This window comes from Bombus terrestris, chromosome 3, assembly GCF_910591885.1.
Source record: "Bombus terrestris chromosome 3, iyBomTerr1.2, whole genome shotgun sequence".
NCBI classification, from domain to species: domain Eukaryota; kingdom Metazoa; phylum Arthropoda; class Insecta; order Hymenoptera; family Apidae; genus Bombus; species Bombus terrestris.
Genome location: NC_063271.1, coordinates 18,660,248 through 18,683,832, shown reverse-complemented (window position 1 = coordinate 18,683,832; position 23,585 = coordinate 18,660,248). Strand labels below are relative to the sequence as shown.

The window sequence follows — 23,585 nt, the reverse complement described above, 5'->3', positions numbered from 1 at the left end:
TTAATCGATTATTTTTGTACAGAAATGAATTTGGTAGATATTAGTTAAAATTATATGTAGGTATAATTCCTTTTCAAGAGAAATTATCATAGAATTTTATACAAACAACTATAAAAAAAATCAGCCGCTGCTATTCTCCTGGAAAAGTAAGCCTAGCTATTTGGAATAGATTAAATCGCATATTTGCGATTTTTTTGCATCTATCTAGTGGAAGATCGAAGTAGCGAAATAAAGTGTATAATTATGCGTTACCTGAGAGCAGCTGTGTTGAGTCGGATGTTGCGTGTATGCAGCGTTCGCCGCTGCGCATACCCCAGTCCCAGGAACCTTCAATTGTTCCTTGTAATCGGGTTGATACGGCAGTAACATGCGAATCTTTCCCCAACGATTGAAGAACAGCGCTATCGCGCCTGCCCAAAAAATCAACACTAACACCACGATCCCCACTTCTACGCCACGGACCTGTAATTTAGATGTTCCTTCGATGTTCATTTTACGCGTCTAATTTTTCAACGACTCGGTCAACAGGATTTCTATTTGCATTTAGATCTAGGTACCTTCTATTCGAAGTGAGAATAACGAATGAAAGAAGAACTGGAACAACAGACGAATAATTACGTGAACGAAGATAAGAGAAAACATAAAAAATATTTCTTTCTGAAAATATAAAGCAGATATATAGGAGACTTCAAAATTTCACGAGTTTAGAGATATTTTCAGACTTTTAAGAGATAAAAAGGTATGTAATTAGTTGAGATTGTTCGAGGAACTATATATTCTTGAACTTACTTGTATGTAAGGTTGTGGTTGTTGAGAAGAAGGTGGGGGAGGTGGAAGAGGACCGCCTGTTATCGCTTGTTCCGGAGGAAAGGATGTTCGTGGTGGCTCTAAAACAATCCAGCAAATAATACACATCTTTAAACGTGTACTTGTAAGGTGCTATCAATAAGTGGCATTAATAATGGGTAATTTATCTGAAATTTTATTTTAATTTCAATTTCATTGAGAGTTACTTAGGATCTTGATTCTGATAATATAAATCAAAGCTCTTAAAATAACTGAGATATACCCTATTCTACATAATTATAATATCTTCTTTATAGTTTTTGAAAGGAAAGATTAAATAAGAATAACTTACCAAGTGTACGGAAGACGATTGGTCGACTTCGAAATCTCTTGCCGGCTCTCACAGCAGTGACGACAAGTTGATACTGCGTATCAGCTCTGAGACCGCTCAATGTAACAGCTTCGCTATTTCCAGCGACCTCCGTCACCACCCTGTAACTAACCATAATCCTGTAACACCACCTTGCTATTGAGATCTGATTTCTATATTTTCTTTCTTTTTTTGTGTTCTAATATGACCTCTATATATTATATCTATTTTTGTTTTACATTTGGTACAAAAAAAAACAGAAATAATGCTTGCTTCTCAATTAACTACGACGTAAAGAACTACGAGCAAATTCTGATTAATAATGGGTAATTTTCATTTAATTATTATTTATTGTACATAATCCTCGCCTATTGGCTTAGGACGGACTACCGGTTTTACATCGTTCTCTTATTGCCTATATAAAGGGTAATTAATTGGGTAATACGTTTAGGGGAGTTATCCTAAGATTATTAGTGTATCAATGTATTATATTAGCGTATGATTTATGATATGGTTGTGTACATCAAAATATTTAAACGGGAGGTTTCGTATTTCCTCAGGGCCTCGAAAATTTTTAATATGATGATTTGATACGACAAATGAGTAGGTACCGTGATTAAAAATTATTCTTTCTATATAAAAAGTAATTTCTATGACCGTTCATAAACTGCACTGTAACTGCTTGATTAAAATTTACTATCAATAACACTCAAAATAAGCGTTGTTTTCTATATATTCACTGTGATAAATCATCTTGTGAGACATGTTTATCGCGCAAAATTTCGCAAAAACAAGTCCGTGACTTCATTTTTCATGACAATTTTCCGCCACCTGCACATTTGCTTTATACACTGCTTTGAAACTCTTCTGCTATTATAGAACTATCAATTTGTGACATTTCAGTGTAATATTTTCAGCGCGCATTCTCCAGATGCAGTACTATCGGAAAATGCATAAAGCGGAAAATCGATTTTTTAAGTATGGTCAAAAGTAAAGGGCCTGTTGAAAAGAAAAGAAGTACTACATATATTTCTAAGTTTCCCAAGTGTTTCGCATTGGAAACGTCTTCAAAGCCTATTCGCGTGTTCTTTGCAACAGCATGACATGTAATCTCTAAACAACGGATGATTTTTCATATTATTTCACAACACACACACACACACACACACACACACCTCAATTGTACACAATTTTCTATAATATAAAAGTTAACCAAGTAAAAAGTGCTCTTGTTACTAAAGGTCAAGTGCCTGTTTAAAAGATTAAGTGGTACAGAAATTAATGGAGTAGAATGCTACTGGTAATGTTGGATAATTGGAAATAACTTGGCTTTTTATGTTAACCTATGCAAGGCTCCTTTCAAACAAGTATTTCTTTTACGACTATATAATGAAGTTATATACTATCTTGGAGTAACGTAAGAAGGTAAGTAATGCCTTATGGAATACCTTAAGAAAGCTATGTACCTGTCACTGTATTTCCTGTGCCGCAGTAGAAGTAAAAGCATCAATTAACATTAAGTCCTCCTTAAAAAATTGACATCAAAAGACTGATACCAATTGATAAACGAATCAAAGTATTCGCTCGTGATATTTGCGAAATACACGAAAATCTCAAAATGTCATGCCATGCATGGTCGCGAAGTATATTATACAAACTTATTGTGAAAAAATATATAAAGAAGCTGTCGTACGATATTAGTCTTAAAACTAGCATCAGTTTTAAAACCATGCCTTCGTTTCCTGTTTTCTTATTTAGAAGTTCCAACAGTACTTATGCTACTTCCCGATAGTACATGCAAAAGAACGAAAATATGTGAAATACCCAAATCTTCAGAACGCACCTTGCATCGGTTGGCTTGTACATGACGTCGTATTTTTCAACTTGTTCGACTTGGCTGGTGCTCCAAGAAACACGGACAGACGTCGGATTCAGGAACATCACCGTTATATTTTCCGGAACACCGGGAATACCTGTCACCGATCCTGGAGAAGCAAACGCTTTATGAATACATTATAGATTCAATATGGAGTAAATAACAACTAAACAACAAGTAGTACTATGGGTCATTTTATCGATAGAAATTGGGATGCAAGTGTGACGGTTGTTCGATATACCAAGTTTTTAACCAAATGTCTCCTTACTCTTGAATCGGTCACAGTGGTCTCGTAAACTGGTTAGCTCAGTTTTCTGACCTTGCTTTTCTGAATATTTTTTATAGAACATGTTGAAAGAAATTTATAAAGTTTATATAGATGTCCCAATTCATTAGAAAACATGCTGCAATGACGAATGACGAAAGCATGACGAACAAGGAATCGCGATACTTATCATCGTTTTTGTAGAAAGCGGACATTAATTTAGACTTAGTATCTAAAAGAACATTGAAAGTGATGAACGAGAGAATTTTTTTCTTCGTTACTATGCTCTCCATCATGACAAAGAATAGAAAATAGCCTTGAAAATTTGCAAAGTGTACAATATTATAGTCTCATTATCGTTCTCTTTGAACTAGAGTACTAAAAAGAAGAAAATTTCAAATTGATTAAATTAGTAAAGTTGAATTTGACGAAAATAGACAAACATCGAAGATAATAAAGTTACGTTGATTACCTCGTATATAATACTATAATATGTTTCTCGAACTGAGAAAGATTCTCAATACGGAATCCTCGATAAATAGGGTCCGTCGCTTCTCAATCAAATAACGGTTCCTCGAAATGGAAAGGCTTTTGTGATATTTTATATAACTGGTTTATCGAGCCATATTTTCATGAGATTTCGAGCATCAAAGGAAAAAATTGTATTACATTGAGAAAAGACAAAGCAATATAGCGAAAAGCATTTATACTTTCGTAGTTGCGTTTAGACTGAATTTTATCGGAATGACTTTAGCAATTTTATCTTTTTATCTGGCACACGAAATGAATTTTACTCGCTGATAGTAGTTTCGAGTTAGCAAGAAGAAAAAGAAAGAAAGAAAGAAAGGCGAGAGTAACTATATGTACGAAATTTTAACTGGCAAATATGATTATTTATTCGAAAAGTATTACAATCGAAGCAAACGTATTAAATAAAGTAGGACATACCTACAAAACCAGCTCCTTGTAGGAATAGTATAGTGGCCCAAAGGACCATGCCGCCAAAATGGCGGGCCAGATATGGACCGCGTATTCTTTCACGCACGCGTTTTCCACTTCCGCTCTCTCTCAGATATGTACGAGTTTGTGCCTTATATATAACTGCTGGGTAATCTGCACATGCACCTCTCTGAAAATTGGTGCTCATCTAGCCTCCTCTACCGTGCTGCATTCTTCCTCTTTCATTCCACCATAACCACTGTAAAAAAACACAGGACAGAGATAGAAAGAAAAAAAAAAACAATATCGTATACAAGCACCACTCTACAGCGACTTAAATTTAAGTTACAATTGTAAACCTAAAAAATGTAGTTCCGACACACAAAATATCGCATGGCCATGTCGTACCGTCACGTATCGGTACTTTTGCCTGATCCACCCCATGACTGAATTCATTGTTTATTATGGGAAACATACACATGTAATGCACAAATACTGGCCAATAGACGCTATAAAAAGAAACTGTAAAAAAACAGTTAATAACGAAAAATAAACATTCGAATATTACGTTACTTATGAAAGGTGATCTTGTCGTAACATTATTAATTTTACTTTACATTGCTACGATAGTTTTCCTACGTTAATCATTTATAACATTTTATTAATTAAAAATAATCGATATTCCGTACTTTTCTCATAAAAGTTCAAATAAACTTCCTATTAAATTATAGGAATTGCCCGAAATAACAATACCGTTATTGCAGGATGAACTTGAAGGATTTCCAGTCGGAACATTGTACTTGCATCTCTTTATCCAGATAGGGTAGGCCCAAATTCATCCCAGTCGTAATCTGAAACATAGTTTATAGAATCTACATTAATTGACTGTAATATCGTTCTTTTATAGCGAAAGAAGAATTATCTTAACACACGTTATATGTAGTGAAATATTTTTCAAATCAAATTAGACATAGTCGCAATTATCAAAAAGCGATATACCGTATTACAATTAGATTTGCGTGAACCACTGTAGAAAGAGAAGCTACCGAACTTAAATTTTTACGATATCAAATAAGAGAAACAACTATTACACGTTTCCGAATATAAAACGGATATTAGGGTAAACGTGATAAGAATCGATTTGCTTTAGGGCTACGTATTAGTGACAATTTGCGCGTGAATACGATACAAATCGTTAATAAAGAGGGGCGTACGTAGGTGCTGACCTTTCCGCGTTGCGTGGCACGCGCTAAAACATGGTAAGTATGTACTCATGTACCGGTCTGTGCCAGCGAAAATACTGAACGATGCCCCGTCGCGTTGGTACTAGCTAGCCGGCCGCAAGCCTTCGAGCAACAAATGAAGCTTGCGGTTTATATTGGCACGCCTTTATACGCAGTCTCGAGAAACTATGCTTCTAAGCTCTCGCGTACGATGGTATCATGCTGCTTGCCCGCAACTTAGCATGCTTATCGTTGTCGTTACCAAGTTTCCAAAACATTTTATGACCACTCATATTCCGGCTATTACCGCTTTATTATTACTTTATTGTTCCGCTATTGCTTGTTCCGCTGCGCCATTATAAATCTTATATCGTCAGTTTAGCCACATTACGTGTTCCGTAGCATATGTTTTTTAACTTTCCTCCGTTTCTCCCTTTGTTCTTAAAGTAATTTTTAGAATTCTTTTGAAAACAATTTCCGATTCGGTAGATCAATATAGACATCGATTGGCATAAATACATATGCGCAGTTTATTTATCATAACAATTATAACAAATTATATTTCACTCGGGCTAGTTAATAATAAATACTTTAATACACAGGGATGAAATAGATTTTGAATAGACATAATAGAAACGTTTGTATTTCTATCAAAATATTGTATTAATTACATTGTTTTGTTGTGACAAAGAGCTCTCGAATCGATGACAATGAAACAAATAGTTTTTAGCGGATTTCAGAGAGAATTGTACTATTAATTAACAAGTAAACTGTGTTTTGTGATACGGAAATATTTGAGGGGATTACGATTAAACGAATGAAACATTGTTCCGATCAAAAACAAAGTTCGGATTATAAAAATAGCTGCTGAAATCGAGGTGGTCCACGTCAATGAACCTTGCAGGCTGAGTCATCTGTGAAATTAGCTCCGTATGGAAATGTAAAAATATCATTGTTATTGCGTCCGAAAGAATCCCTATCAGGAAGAAAAAGAGTTGTTAATTAAAAATTGGCTAATTTTAATAGGCGAATATTTTTGTAACAACGTTTCAAAGTTAGAATCTCAAGAATAAAATCTAATTGCAGATGGAATATTTCATTTCTTATGCAGTACTTTTAATTTGTGATGAAATCGTAGTTGAATGAAACATGTCACGCAAATAAAATTCTTAATTTCAAGTACTCGATTATCGGTGGTTTCTTCACGTGCATAGGCACATAGTTACAACGAAAATAGTAACGGATATTCCGCATTGCGGTAAATCCTGTTCATCTATCTTCAGGATCATATTATACAAATATTTCATAAGAACTGAATGATCTAATTATCGAAAAATTTAGCTATGAATTTTGTTTCCTCAATTTGTCTAAATCATTTTCACAGTGATCCGAATTTTTTGTTACATATACATACAATATATTTGTACATATATTCGACACAATTCGGAACGTTTTAAAACCACGAGTAGCAGTATAATTTAAATCGAATCCTATTCCTTCCTTCGAAGTAACAAGGTGGCCATCTCTACTCGTCGAAGCTTCTGTTATATCGCATAATTTATATGAAAACGGACTTCATGCGTTCAGTTCATATTCATCTTCACTTTTGCTACTTGAGCTAAGTGACGCAGTGGTAGAATGGTTTAGCCTCGTTTGAAGTGCTATTTCTCTTGCTGTTGATCTTAGACTATTTTCAGAAATATCCCTATTATCGTCAATTGCATTTTATTATTGAGCTGCCTGAATACTTAAATAATATGAACACATTCAAAAACAATACTTGATATACACGAACCTAATATCGTTAATATTCAATCATTTGTGATGACTAATTCATAGCTTCCTCGTTTTCTTTTGATTGGCACTTTCTTTTACACTTCATATATCAGATGGGGAATTTATGGGTCCTGTGATCTCTTAGTGATCACGTTTTCTAAATTTATCTCCGGTCTCTGCTTCGTTGAGAAAACTTTTCAGATATTCATCGACCTCTTTCTTTTATCTCGTCTAATTCAACCTATCTGGAGTTTTTTCTTCATAAATTTTCATATAAATTTACTTAAACTAGTAACTATGTAAACGGCGTTTGATCTCTGAACGTTTAAAATATGAATAAAATATTTACGCGCGTTATAAAACATAGTTAATAAGTGTATGACGACTACGAATATTTCTGTATAATATAACATCTTTTTCTCTGTCATATCATCCAGAATGAAAATACAGGAATAGAGTAGTTCGGAAGTAAGAATACAATGTTGGGGCTGAATGCTGTTTTTTCCGATTGTCTTGGAAGCTCTCCAATTTCACTTTCTACGACAAGTTGTCCAACGCATTTGCACGAAACGCAAAAGGAACATCTCGCTGACATTTCCGTTTCTATTTTTCGCCTATGCTCCTTCTTGTTTTTTAGCTTAAAGCCCAGTGAAAGCCGACAAAACGTTTAGCTAGCTGTAAATGTCTGACTTTCGCTTTCTTCAAAGAATGTGACCATGAGCAAACAGTTGTAGTCACGAAAACTCAAGGCGTACAAGGTGCTTTGTGGTATACTTTCATGGTATCTATACTAGGCCAGGCTACAACTGCAGTATCGCTCAAAATAAGTCGGAATGATGCAACGAATTCATCATAATTTAAGGGCACACCTTGTATTAGTGTCTATACTGCCTAATGTTTTTTACAATTTATTTGTTTCTACAATTTATCATTTGCTGAAAAAAACATTGAAGATATCGAACGGTGTATGCATCGACCTATTTTTTGTAAACTCTAATATTTCATCTCTAAGCTCTATTATTCCAAATAATGAATACACGTCTTGTATTACGTGTTAAAGCTATAGATCCTTGAACGATTTGTTTATTATCGTAAATTGCTGATAATCATATGAATTACTAAAGAATACGTTACCGAGTGAATTTATAGGGATTTCTTACCAAGCACTGAATAAAAAGTAAAAAAGCTTATAAGATAACTGTATTTGATGTTTTTAAAGAAAGTTTACGCGATTGCAATGCAAATATTCCAATTGCTGATAAAGCTTGTCATACAGAAAATCTGTAGCAAGATATACTAAATGAAGTATCTACTTTTCAGAAAGAACGCTTTACTTGAAAAAAAGAAAAAAAGAAATGTATTCTATCACTTTTAACTCTAAAATCAGCCCGTTCTTGTTGTATCGCTAATTTCGACTCACCCTGTACGAGTGTTGGAATTCTGTCACCAAGGTAATGGCACGTGCTACCACTTGTCCATGATTTATCTACGGAACCTCGTTTCGTCATTGTGCCTGAAGATTAATTTTCAAACAGCCTCACTATTCTCATTGAACTCTATAACACTATACTCATTGAACGGATAGGTATCCTTGTTTCAACACCTCATTGCTTGTCCTGTGTACGAACTACATGTATATATATATATATATATATATATATACAAATGCACTACAAGCGATATGTGCAAAATTACGACAGTATTCAAATATATTTTGAAAATATTTTTCTTGTATCCAAAAAAAAGAACATGTACATCTATCTAATTTCTTAATTTTGTTCGATACGAAATGGATTGAATTACTTGAATTAATGATAGTATTCGTTGAATTATGTATCTTGAGAGAGACAGATTATATCAAAGTTACGAGAAATGGTTAGATAATAGTTGATTATAATTATGACACCTTTCCAATCGTACTGGAGTTGATAGTATTAATTGAAGTAAACGCAGTGATGTAATAACCAATCTTTCGTGAAATTAATTGCGCGATACTATACGCGTGATACTGCGTGCAAACATTGTTCAATATTATTGTATTATTTTATCCTTAATAAACCTGCTACACACCGCTCGTTAACATTGATTTTATGCATGCAGCGAGCTAATCGTAAATGATAAACCAACATCATTGTTAAATATAGAACAGGGATTTTCACTTTCAAACAAAGCAAAAATTCGGACGCTCACAGTTTACAGCAACAAAAAAGACGGTACAGTAAAGAGATAAATATAATAGAACAGAGTTGTTATTAGATTCATGCTAACTCCTAGGCGCACCAACACTTACTGGCCGCAGCACTTTCGAATTCCCTTCTGCCTTCTACGCGTACCTTTTTTCACCCGACAGCAAAGAAAGTGCTATTTCTGCTGTGGGGAAAACCACTTCCCCGGGAGATATGCAAGGGAATGGTAATGGTAGCTCGAAGAAGTCGTACGTTACAAGAATTGTGTGCTCACGTCGTCGAATTTCCGACTGCCGGAAATAGAAGAAATAACTAGGCGAACCAAAAACTGACATGTACAAAATTTATCCGGAGTTCACATAGTTCTACGAATTAATGAAGCGCCAATTGATTTCACTATAATATTCTTCTTGCTATGTCTATGATCCTAAAATGTAGCTAAAATAGCTGTTTGAGTATGTATATTAAAAATAAATATTTTGTGTTGATATGATTAATCAATTAATAATTAGTACTTTCAAACATGCTTTAAAATAACTCCATTGTTTATTACATATAGATTGTATATGTATATCAGTGTCAGACAATTCAGAGTATTAATTATTCATATTCATATCATAGAATAAGTTATCTGTATTTCAAGGATAAGAAGTACTTTTAGTTGAAATAAATAAAAGATCAGGCTAAAAATGGCTAACCAAGTAGTTCTAGACTGTTTACACTAAATTCTACATTTTTAATATTAAATTTAAGATTATGCAGGATAAAACAAATGCTTTACAGAAATTAAATAAAATTTTTATGATAAAGAGTAATTTACTATGGCGCTCAATATCTTCGAAACTTCGTAAAATTGGAACATCTAGGTGGAAGAATAAACGGCGTTGAAAAAAGATTTAATGAATCCTTGGAATTTCATTTTATAATCACAGTGTTAAGAAATAGAATTGAACAACGTTAATTAACTGTCGTGTTAACGCAACGTTGGTTCTTAATAGGCTAAAGATTAAAAAAGCCATCATCGCCTTCTAGAAAATTTTCTGCAAAATTAATTCAAAGAAGGAGAAAAAAAGAAAATGAAAAAAGGAAAGCGTATCGAATACAATACACGTACAACATAGTATCGATTACCTATTTCCACTAGTCTCTACTATCATTATTTCCCTAAGGATTCAAAAAGTTGTTCCTTTGATGTTTACAGGATTCCAGGAACAATACAGGAATTATCGAGCTCTAGAGCAATTCGATTGTGCGAAGAACATATATATCTTCTTGGAGATTATCTTATCCATTGAGACCACGAAGAGATTTTGACAAAATACATAAAACGACGTAAAATCAAGATATTTTGAATCAACTGACGTAAGCATAAGATAATGAAAACAATAGCTGAAAATAGATGGCTTAGTAATTATCAAGATCAAGCTTTTCAATTCACTTTGACGTTGCATACGCGAGCAATGTAATTATGCTGATGTATGTAATAATATTAGCATAATTGACCCTAACTTGGCTAGTCGCATAAACAACTATACCTAAATTTAAATTCACGTTCGCTGCTGGGGATTGAATTAATTATGGCAGAGATTAATAAAAGGTGAAAGTGAAATGTAAATTCAGACGTATATTAGCAAGAAAAAATATTATATTGAAGAATACAGAAAATAAGACATCTGTCTTTTCACCTGTAAATTACATTTTTAATTAAAAACTTTAATAAATCCGTATTAATTACAGGATGAAACAATCGCGTTTGACAAAAATGTTCCAACACTTAAAATGTATATTTCATTAAAAAAGCAATATATCGTTGGAACGTGCTTTTTCTTATCTTTATGAAGTTATACTTTTGTAAATACCTAAAACTTTTTATCTAAAAACTTATCTAAAAACTAATCGGTACTATAATCTAAAAAATTTCTATAACCATTACGAGGCCTTGTAATTAATTCAAGAAGATGCATTTGGCACTCGTTCAGAACCCGCTAATTTTGTCCCCTCTAGTTTTAGCGATAAACACAAATTTTATTGGCTTGAAAAATGTCTTTATCAACTGAAAATAAAACGATAAATAAAAGTGTAGCAAGGGTCATGCACAAAAGCCACATGAAAACTACCTTGTTTGTGCTGTAGATGTGGGTACACAGATTATGGCGCCATTTAAAGCACCTAGTACATTTAATCCATTTTTCATCCCTTTATGTCGCTCGACAACTGCTTGTTATACCTACAAAGCACAGGTCATATTCTATTCGTCTCAGAGACGAAATTCAGATCAGCGGAGGAAAAGCAAATTAGCCACAAAGTCATTTTTCAATAAAATTGCTTTAGTAACAATATTCTTTAATAATATGTCTTAATTAAGAATAAATATTCTTTTCGCTCATTATTTGCTTTATTTCGCCCTTTAATCGTGACACAATATCTCATGGAACTTAAGAACTTTTCTTGCCCAGCTATTGATCGAATCACAATATTCATAGGTAGTTAACGATGGTGGACGCTTTGAACAATAAATTTCCCCCCTTTTTTTTGTATTATGGAAGAGAAATCTCTTTTTACTTTCGATATTAAATTTCAATATTAAATTTCTGTTGACTATCCTGTACATACAAATAACCTTTGTATTTTTACGAAGAAAAAGGCACAGAAATTAATATCATATAAATAAATATCGTGAGATTTTCCTTCCACAGCATTTATAGAAAACAATCCCATACAAAGTTTACTCTTCTTCCACACATTTATTAACTAAAACTACAAGAAGTGGAGAAGAGAAGCTGTAATAATTTGAGAAATAAAAGGACGATCATTTTGTTGTGAGCTCGGCTTAGTCCGGATTTCGGGGAAGAGGGAAATAAATGATAATTGAGAGGTGACAACAGAGATGGTAATAACGTTAGGAAGGAACCGTTTTTTGCCACCTATGAATTTTTGTGAAAGAAGAAGATGGCTATGGTTGTGACTAGAATCTGCGTCAAGGAAAGCACCTGTCTCTAGGGAGAAGGAGTTGAAATGGCGAGAAGAAGGAAGGGAGAGATAGAACGGGAAGCTAGTCCGAGATCGAGCTTCGGTTGAATCTGTGGAAGTCGTAAAATATAAGAGTGTCGTCTTTAATCCGCGCAGAAGTCGTTTGCAGCTTGTATTTTCGTTCTTTCCGCTTGAACATATCGATAAGACTGACTTTTTCCTGGAAAAGGATCCCGTATCGGTCGAAGTTTAAGATCACTTGCTAAATTCTACAAAAATTGGATATTACGATAAATTTTGTACTGGTGCTAATATATTCTTTCGTATAGGTAACAGTAAGTTACCAATTGATAATATTATAAACATTTCTTTTTGAAGTTTAACATTTTTCGTCAAACAGTTTAATTGAATAATTTAGAAACGCGTATTAAAAGGATAAAATATCATAACAGGGAATTTTGGGCACGATAAAATGTCAATTGAAAAAAACAGAGATAGGAAAATATGAGTTCTCACTAAGAGATTTTCTTTCCAATATTATGTTTATAATAATATTAAAACGATTAATTATTGGATACTCGACGTAAAAGAGGTGAATGAATTACGAATATGTTTCCACAATACGAATTATCGCTTGTTCAAATGGTCAATGATATTGATTAGAGTAAGAAAATGAGCGCAAGCACCGTAGTCACTAATGTGCCACACTGGTACGTACGTACTTACATATGTAGTATTGAAAGTACACGGCTTCGCGTACCCCTAAGCGATTACGTTGGATAACGTGTGCCACACGACAACTAGGCCGATCCTACGTCAGATTGGCATTAAAATGTTCCGAGTAAACTAGAAACGGGACTGCAACGATTTCTATTCCATCAAACTATCAAACCATCAAACCGTTCTATATATAATTGCCCCTTTTAAATATATTACCCTTTGATATTTCGTGATATATTATATTAGGTCATCCCATAAGTTCGTGCCGACTTTTATGTATAAATTTCATGTGTCGATTTATAAACATACGGCGATAAGGGACCGATGCACTTGAAAAATGGGAAGAAGTTGTACAACGAGAGGGGGATTACATTTTTTCATGAAACCGAAAGGTATGTAAACGATCTTAACATATATAACCGCTCGAAAAACGGAACGAACTTATGGGATGACCTAATATTACAAATTACGGTGAAATATATTTAAAAAATCGAGCAATCGATTATTCGATTATTATTACAGGTATATATCAAGCGGTTTCTAGGGTAAATATTGAAATCTGTGGCAAACCACGAGACAAAGCAATTTTATAATTAAACAAAGTACTAATTCTGCGATTAATCCAATTCAGTTTCATTTAATATGTACAGGACTTTCATTTAAATTGGATTGCTAACTATAAGAAAGATTAAAGAGGGTTTAAGGGGAAAGAAATTATATTACAACGACACGGAGATTCAAATTAGATACGTAACAAATTTTCTTTTTCGAAGTGATTAACTTCGATCTCTGATTTTATCGAATATTTATTGATTTTAGTATCTAAATCTATGCACTTGAATCCGTCAGGGACTCAATCAATTGTCTAAATCTGTACACCTGCACGCCTAACAAGCTTAGATATAAAATTTAATAGTCTACTATCCGAATATATAGATTTAGATTCCTCAGACATTAAGCTATCAACATGAGCTTTATAAAGTATTTATCTTTATTATTAGTTTTTATGATAGTGGATTAATCATGGAAATCACTTCAAATGGTACTTTTGCGAAAGTAAAATTGATTGGATTTCGCAATGCTATCGGATTTCTGTAAGATTTAACTTACTTTCTAAAGCTTATAAAAATCCAATCTCGATTTCAGATTGATTTTCTGACGCGATATTTTTGTCTGGAATGCTTTGATACAGGAGAAAAGAAAGGAAACTATGTGTGTCTCGTACAGTTTTATGTTGCGGGGCACAAAAATGTTTAACCGTGCTATTCTCCTCGAGTCTATATACCTCGAAAAATTCAAGAGCAATACTCTTTCATTGGATTATAGGTCAAAAGTAAGATTGGTAAATATCCTTAATAATAATATTTTAAACGAGGTTATTGAAAGTAGTTAATGACAATAACGGTAAGAGGTATAATACTTGAAATGAAATTGGAGGCTATTTTTTATAATTATTCACTTGGTACAAATGAGAAAAGTAAGAAAAGTGGATAAACAGAGATCTGCTTGATCTAATTGCAAGCGACAAGTGAAAGCCAAGTTGAAAGAAGATAGTCACTTTGTTATTTCGAAGCGATAAGGGTAGATTACAATATTGGTTTTCCAACAATAGAAAAACCAATACAAATACATAAAATACATCCTTATGTACTTGAGCACACGACAACCTTCATTTACTATAGAGTGTAATCAATGATGCACGAAAAGTATCGAATACAAGCCTAATAAGAACTACTGTGTGCGATATATTTGAGTTAACGAAGAAAAATTAAATCGAATATTCTGTTCTTATACTCCTTATTATTCAGATAAATATAACCCCTATCGTATAATACGCTGCATACGAGACTTTGCACCCTATTCAAAGAGGCATTCAAAGAGGTGTTTGAGACCTATATGTATGTGAGTAAGCTTTGAAATGTTGGAAAGACAAAGGCTGCTTCATTTAAAAATGGCACACAAAAATGTTCCTACATCATTTTGCACATGAAAATTCTTTTCACTCTAGATTCACTGTTTATGATTATCAGCGATAAACTAAAAAAATATTAAAAGCATGGTAAATTTGTATTCATTAACTAATATAGCTTTATTTTATACTTAATCGATAAAGTCGCATGTAACAAAGGTAGTAATGAGATCAAGTGACCCCCGAAATTCTATGACAAGAAAAAGAATTGCATGACAGAGCCCTCTTACATAATGAATATTATTAGCGAAATACAGATTACAAGTTACTAGTGCTAATTAATTGTTTCATATAATAGTAACAAGTTTAATAATAAAAGAAGTCTTATATTAGATTTTGAATTACAACCCAGCTGATAATATCTTACACAGCAAAATTATAAAAAATTGTAAAATTATAAGAATATTTTGTATTTTTCTACAGAAATCTGTCAAAGTATTTACATATAACCTACAACTTGTCACTTGGTAATTGAATAATATTATTAATTATAAATTATTGTGCAAGATGATGATTTGTGTGCGATTAAATATGGTGTTATTATGTACCTTTTTATACAAGTCTTATAAACAATTCCTTCTGATCTCGTTCATTATCCTCGATTTTTAAGAAAGCCAGTTCCTTTCACAAGTCAGACAGAATCACTTGTTCATTCTTATATTGAGTTTGTAATAAATATATCCATGTTTAAAATTCAGGTATTTATTTCTTTGAACGTAATATGAGAAGCAATTACTCTGCTGGAAACACTTCACACAACACGTGGCCTTTCCTAGAATTCACGGCTTTGTATTGAAATGGTTTGGATATACTCGACCTGCCGCCAGGCAAAACATCCCCACCAATATTTAATTTAAGGACATAACGGTGGCGTGGAATACTATTCGATTGTCAAAAATTGAAGAGACATGTCAACTTGTTTCAGGTACGTAACCTATATATCAACTACGTAACATGTCCACTACTTTTTTCTCTATATAATATTAGATATTAGGTTCGTTTGATTACTAATTTATTTGTCAATTTATAAATATTATTACAATAATATTAAATAGCCTTTCTTTAAGCTTTTTTGTACTTTCCTCTTCGATCGTGTATTCAGCTATTAGACTTATTGATACTCTGTAAATAAGTATACAGTATTAGCTGCTTTTGATACAGATTTTGAATTCGATTATTGTTTCATCTGAATATAATTGGTAGTAAATTATATCTTATTTTATACATTTCATATATGTATATTATCTTATACAGTTGTTTTAAACTCCTGGTTTCCTTTTGTACAGATTATTGGTTAATGGCGGGAAAAGAATAGAAGTTCAAATATGAACAATTTGACAATGAATAATCAATTTGATGGCTTTTTATGGAGATTGGGTAATGTTTAATTTATCTTAACGAAAGCAGTCTTATGTTTTACCACTGGATCTACTAAATTTTTTACTTATAAAATAAATAACATGCTTTAGAAATTACTAAATTTTCATTTTTTAAATTTCTATATTAGAATCCAAATTTTTATTATTATCATTATTATTATTCCAATTTTCATTACTGCTATTAGAGTTATATATCTAATAGAGATTAATCTTCTATTATTTCAAACTTTTCAAATGCACATTAGTTTACGTCTTGTTACAGATTTTTCGCAGTTTCCATTTCGCCAATGTAATTCGACTTGAAATTCGATGGTTTTTCCGTGATAATCACCCTTGTGTTAAAAAATGTAAATTCTTACACTTGTGATAACTTGAGATTTTCCAAGCTATTACAACATCGATAGTAACATCCTCCGCATCTAGCTATGAGTCACATGCATCTTTGTTTCTTTGGTCACTCAATCATATCGTACGATGAAAGATCCCAATCGACACGAGTGATTGGTTGTATTACATAGAACTTTTTACGAATATAATGACCACCATATATTTATCATGCCAGTGAGTAGTAACATTTCCTTTTTCTGCCTCTCATTTATTAGTGTTTTATTGGCGATAGATCTTCTTGCATAACATGCTCTTTTATATATATTAATATCATGACAATCATTTTTTTTATTTTATCTTTTATTTCATTATAATATTATTATATAATACAATATTCATTATTTATTACATTATAATATTATACACGACTAAATTATTTGATATTCATACATATTATATACGGAAAAATAACTAAAAATGTCAAAGAATTGAAGTTTAATTATTTCTATATAAAAATATTCCGTATTAAATTTCACATGCAAGAAGAAACTTTGTGATAGTCAGATTTCGGAATCTAAGCCATGTGTTTTGAGCACTGCTTTCATATATTCGAAAATATGTTTTGACAAAGGAATCACTGGAGGCTATTTTCATTAATATGTAATTTGGAATCAATTATTATATTGCATTGTGTTTTTCCATTGAAATTCTTTTTTTAATATACTTCTGAATTCTCAATACTGGAATAACTTTTCTAATTCAAAGTAAAATGAGGAAATGCAGATTGAAATATTAATAGCTCGTTAGATAAAAGATAGGTACACTAATTATTTTTAGTTCAGGATTTTCAGATTTAACACTTTGTACGTCCATTAGCAGTTTCCCGATCACGTGCCTAGGTGCTACATGGGTAAAGGAAAGGCAATGGGCACGACGACCGTAGTTCATAAGTTTATAATAATATCTCAGCAACTGTAGCTATGCGTTACTGTATCGTATACGATGTATTTTCTACATTATGTATATGTGGATAGATTGTGAAATTACGTCACGTCGTTTCGTCTCTTGTTCTAAATATTATTATTTCTTTACAAGACATATATAGTCTTCCAATTATAAAATTATTTCTGATTAAAATTGAGAATATACATATTCTTATTGCGCATTGGTTTACGCGATGGTCGCTAGTCATCGCCAGTTGGAAAAATGGTACGTAAATTAAAGTGTGGAAGCAGTGTGCAAAACTCGGGTATTGGAGACGCCCCAGCACATCTTCTCTCGTGTAGGCTCCAGTACTCGGCTAATATGTGTAATAATCGTGTATTGTGAGTGTGTTAGTGTGTTTGTTTTTTGCCATTTCTTAAATATAGGGTTAGATAGATAAGTAGCATATTCTTTGATGTGCGTGTTAGTTATAAGTAGGTAACACCAGGGCAAATTGATACAGTCTCTGATCGTGTAAGAGCATTTTCATATAATCAATCAATCAACCTCTGAAATTATTATTTGAAAAATAGATGATGAAATTGGCACAAATGGGGAATGATAATCGTCTAGTTTCGTCTATTGGTTTTTCAAATTTGACGATTTTATCACGCTATCGCGATCGTAATCGCGAAATAGGTCTCGAAACGCTCGAATATCGCTCGAGGTTCTGTATATACATGTACGCACGTATGAGCAACGATCGCTATAATCGTTGTTCATAAGTTTATGCACTTGTTATGCATAAGTTAAGCATTTGAGCATTTAGGTTTCGTGATTTATCATTAAAAGTAATTTTTTGTTTGCTATCTCGAGCCTAGATTTAAGTTTCAGCATCGTGCCCGAAGAAAAAAGAATCCTTACAAGCTCGAGAGACTCTATGGCAATTTGCCATAGAAGAGGGCAACTACTAATGGCTTTCCATCCAGAGGATGAAGAGTCATTATTGTTATTACTTCGTCACTATGCTCGCTTTTAGAATTGTAGTTGTGGTAGTAGTATTTATAGTGATAGTAGTGGTCTATTTCTTGGCCAACGTAGATGTTGCTTCACCTTCATATTGGGCAAATTGCACCTTTTTTGTATTGTCAGTAATTAATTACTGTTGCGACTGAATGTCAATTTCAGTTTCAATTAGAGTTACGATAGAGTGATCGTGGTTTCCTCAATGTTGCTAATTATAAAATATCGCGATCGTCTTTAATATGTTTTATTATGAATTGTTAGAATTTCCAATGTTTTATTTTATCTAAGGTTGAATTAGAAAAACTGTGACTTTTAATTAATTTTGTAGTGTTGCATTTTTATGATTATTGCAAATATTTTTCCGTCTAATAATGCAGGAAATATTTCTTTCTTTATTTCTACAATAACTACTGTTGAGCAATAGTTTCCGTTTGTGATTACTACTTGGTTCATAAAGTTTCAGTTTCTAGTTTAATAATACTTTCAAAGTTGCTGCATTTTATTTTTCTTAAAGAATAACACACAAACAAAAATGCAATTTCTTCATAACACTGAAATCATCAAACTTTTACAATCACAAGAGAAGTACGTACTGATTAAAATAGTCCTTAAATTTGATTAAAAATTTTCAATTTTAACAGAAGTTATACTATTGATATTTATCTTGGAACAATATTTGTTATATAAATAAAATCCTTAATGAAGTGCAATATTGTTTAATTCCGTCTCATAATTTTGTCACGGAATGTTGTCTCCTGTGTAGTTGACAAAAATCGATTGGCTATTTTAGTCTAGTGGGGATCGCAAATGAAGATACACTGTTTTATGTCCAAATTACGTAAACAACGTGCGACGCATGTGTCGTTCACGCGAATCATGATTCATGATTGCTATCTGCAAGCTTAAATATCTTTTCCGAAATCGTAATAAAGTCATAACTTTTGTCATTCCAATAATAACAGTTGTAAATCTTTTATTCCAGCAATAAAGTCTGATGTCGAAAATATTTGAGAGAAATATCACGGATGACTTTGCAGTCGTGTATCGGCTGTAATTATAGGTATTATGCTTTTATACATTTGTTTACATTGCAATCAATTTTAATGAAAAGAGTGCAAAATTCATACAGGTTTAGGCATTAACTATCCTCTATGAAATAACGGTCGATAATTCTTTATGACAAACATCATCCACTGCAACAAAAAGTTTGAAAAATGCGTAATATTCTTGCTCTTTTATGCCTGTTTAATTACACATAAATACTTTTTGTCTTAAAATTTTTTAAAAGTCTTTTGTCTTAAAATTTTTGTTAAAAATCTGCTTAATACTTTTTTATTCTTCTTTTCACAATCGGTTCAATGGAAGTAACTTTATTGTCCACATCCATAGAAATATATATGTATGTATATGTTTCTATCTCTATTCTAAAATATATGGATCGGTGCATTAATAAAATGAAAAAATCAAGTATTGTTTGTGTAATTTATGAAAACTTGATTGCATGTCAAGGTATCTCGACTTTCATCTAAAACATTCAAGACAAAGGAGATGTAAGCTAACAATAATAAGCATGGATAGAAGTTCTTCCTTTATTTAAGAAAACTTACCAGTGACGAGTCGTAATCGATGAAGACAAATTTCCTCTTCTCGTGGAATCTTTCTTCTGGAGATTCGAAACAACGATAGGAGTCCAAAGAAACGAAAACTGATGTGCTAGTAAGAATAGTATGGATTTTCTATTGAATCGTCCTTCCAAGTATATAATTTTTCTATCATTAGAAACTGTATAACTTATTTCATAACGGTGCGATGGTATGTATCAATTTCCAACAGAGACAGTGATAAATCTGAGCCGTCGAAGTTTTCAAGTTCTAACAAGTACTAGAATTAAACGAAATTTTGATAAATACTTTCATGGAAATAAATAGAGACAACGATAGTACAATATAGCACAGAAAAGAAATCTATACTGATACAACTAAAGAAACTGAAAACAAAAAACGAAATACAAAATAGGAGGTCTTTTTTTTATATTCAGACCTTTATGTATCTACCTTTTCAGCGTTCGAAAAAAGTAAAAGCGCTTTGCCATGGATACATATAAAATTCTTTATTACTTGAATGCACATTTGCTCGCACTTAAATAAAACCAATCATTTGTGTAAAGCATTTTCACGGAAATCAAAGAAATATTTTCATCTGGATGTCAAAATATTGCTGCAAAAACGATAATGAGACGTCTCAACGATCATCGAAATTTTCTGTGATGAAAGTCGCAGCTGATCTTCGCGAATTCACGCATTCATAATTTGACGCGCTTCCGAAGCACAAGCAATCTGCAATCAAGGTTTATTGTTAAACGAATCAATTGCGCGGCAATCGAAATGCATAAAATTTGACGTTCGAATCGAACGAAAACAAAGAAGTTGGAGAAACAATGAGTGAAAAGCAAAAGAGGGAAAAATCGAACTGTATCCTCTCCTTCGATACAGTGCATCATCAAGTATTTCAACGGTACGTACGTGACAATGTTACGGATTGTACGCAATGGTGAAATGTAATCGCGCAATGTCACTGCGAGAAGAAGCTAAAGGTCAGTTTTCACGGTGAAGGGAAATTAATCGGTCACTTATAGATAATTAGAGTTATGTAAAGATGATAAGCACCATGAATAGCGTGAATTCCAGAGCACACTTCTTTAATAACATTTTTATATCAAAAGCGATAAAGTATCTCACGAGATCGAGGGTTTGTGTCGGAATTATAACTTACGTCGCAAACGTCTCTTCTCCGAATACGGAACTTATATACGGAACAAACTGTCAATTTACGAGTGACACAGTACGTATAACCGCGAATCAGAGAAAACACACGAAATCGCATAGAAACGGACGAACATCAAATTCACGGAACAAGTTGCATAGCTACCATGGACGCCGAAAAGAACTCGACTACCGGTTTTGGATTCGGCGAACAGAATTCTTGACAGTTCGAGGCTAAAGACGGTGTGACAGACTCGATGACACTTTCCGAAAGATAGAAAAGTATACACGAAGAACCTCGGACGGAATGTAATGGTACGCGCGCGTAACGCCTGTTACGGAGGATGCGGTACCACTGAACGCTAAGGGGTTGCCGCTTCGTAGGCGTCCCCGACTCGCTAGGGGCTGCTAACCGTGAGGCCAGCCAGGGTTGTCGGTAGTTGTGGTGGTGTAGTACTAACGTCGGTGGTGGTGGAAACGAGTATCGAAGAATCACACTGCACGGAGCCACCTGCCGATGCGTAACATGTACCAAAGTTTCGCTTGTCGAATCGTTATCTGTTTATAGACAAAATATCATCGTGGAAAATTGCTTGGAAAATACCGATTATCTCGTTGTAAAAGAGATGATCCACACTCATATATTGAATGTCAGATGTTGTTGTTTTGTTTTTGGCACAGAATTAGTGTCTATATTACGAGATTTATCAACATATGTGATATTGTATCGATGTTCTTGTACTTTTAACGATTAACCCTTTGATGGTGTAGTTAAATGACGAAGAATTCAGAATCAACGATTTAGAAAATAAGTGTTTATTTGTTGTCAATGTCATTTGGTGTCAAATACAAAGTATTTTTAATTCTCAATCTAACAATTTTCAGTTCTCATTCTCTTGCGTCGTTATTTTTAAAATTCATTCCTTCGTTCACGCGATTCATAACTCACAAGCGTACGTGCGATGATCAGATCGCACAAGTGCGAACAGTTTCCGGTGTTTCCCAATTTTCTATTCCTACTATTTTCTCCGGTTCTGTCTTCATCTATTTCAACTTTTCTCTTTTCTTTTCTAATACTATTTCACGTCTGGAATTGTTCCATTGCGAATCAGTAATTGCATCGGCACTGGAATCTTCGATTCTCCTGAATCTACGCCAGACTATTCCTTGATTTTTCTACTACGTCACTCTGTTACATGTACTTAATTCATTACTACCGGTCATTATACAATTACGATGTGTTCGGAAATTAGACGTTGTTAAAGATGGTGAACATGTTAAATGTTTCACTTTGTCTATTGCGTTTACGTGATAACAAATAATATATTAAAATACCAATCGATTGGATTAACCTTCTCTAGATTAGATTAACGCTCGCTGATTAGATTAAACCCTTATATCAAATACATTTGTGTATAAGATATTACATCAAAGTGTTTCTTTTCATTAAAATGAGTAACGTTCAAGGATGTATTTCAAAGGCTAAAAATGGACAATTATAAAAATAATTGTTGATAATTGTTCATTCCCTTTGCCAACAATATGTATTTAGTAAATAATTGTTTATAAGCTTCCAAATAGTTTTCCGCTTTTCCTGAAAACTTGTTTAAGTTATGTCACTTTTGCAATATATGCGCGACACATCTAGCCATACGCATATTTATATTTTAGTCACGCATACCTTTATATTACTAAATTTATTAAATATATTTAAAAAAATGATTTTTATGATTGTCATTTTGCATAAATTGTTAGCCAGCATCAAGGTCCCTTTGGCGCAGAGGATAGCGCGTTGGACTTCTAATCCAAAGGTCGCGGGTTCGATCCCCGCAAGGGATGATGTGTTTTGCATTCAGTAATAGAAAATTATCTTTCTGAATTGCTAGACACACTATATGTTTTTGAAAATGTCATCGTAAACAGTTTTAACTCACCCGTTGTAACTACATTCGTTCGTGCAGCAGCGTGTTCGAGTGCAGTAAATTTTATTTTATGTCTCAATCGATAAAATTACTTTTTAAAGAAACTTTTAGCATAAAATTGGAACGAGAATTCACGCGTATCAATAACGATTCTCTGATATTCTC

The 23,585-nt window shown here is 33.1% G+C and overlaps 1 protein-coding gene and 1 non-coding gene across 17 annotated transcripts in view; one reads left to right on the top strand and one right to left on the bottom strand.

The window, feature by feature from the left end:
- LOC100650184 overlaps positions 1-21,913 on the bottom strand; it is a 45,402-nt gene extending 23,489 nt beyond the window's left edge. For 2 of the 16 annotated variants that reach the window (XM_012319196.3, XM_048404577.1), the window contains exons 1-9: positions 21,259-21,913; positions 20,344-20,617; positions 4,990-5,087; positions 4,246-4,495; positions 3,000-3,141; positions 2,623-2,637; positions 1,139-1,284; positions 790-887; positions 253-462 (exon numbers count right to left, since the gene is read on the bottom strand). In XM_012319196.3, the coding sequence (XP_012174586.2) occupies positions 253-462; positions 790-887; positions 1,139-1,284; positions 2,623-2,637; positions 3,000-3,141; positions 4,246-4,444 (810 nt within the window). In that variant the 5' untranslated portion in view covers positions 4,445-4,495; positions 4,990-5,087; positions 20,344-20,617; positions 21,259-21,913. Of the gene's footprint in view, positions 1-252; positions 463-789; positions 888-1,138; positions 1,285-2,622; positions 2,638-2,999; positions 3,142-4,245; positions 4,496-4,989; positions 5,088-5,462; positions 5,599-8,655; positions 8,676-20,343; positions 20,618-20,790; positions 21,073-21,258 lie in introns of those variants that run through there. The other 14 variants (XM_048404564.1, XM_048404565.1, XM_048404567.1 and 11 more) reach the window with 14 other exon arrangements.
- Positions 21,914-23,264: 1,351 nt separating this feature from the next.
- Positions 23,265-23,337, top strand: TRNAR-UCU. The gene has a single exon. It is a non-coding gene; the product is annotated as a tRNA-Arg (tRNA).
- The last annotated feature ends 248 nt before the right edge of the window (positions 23,338-23,585 follow it).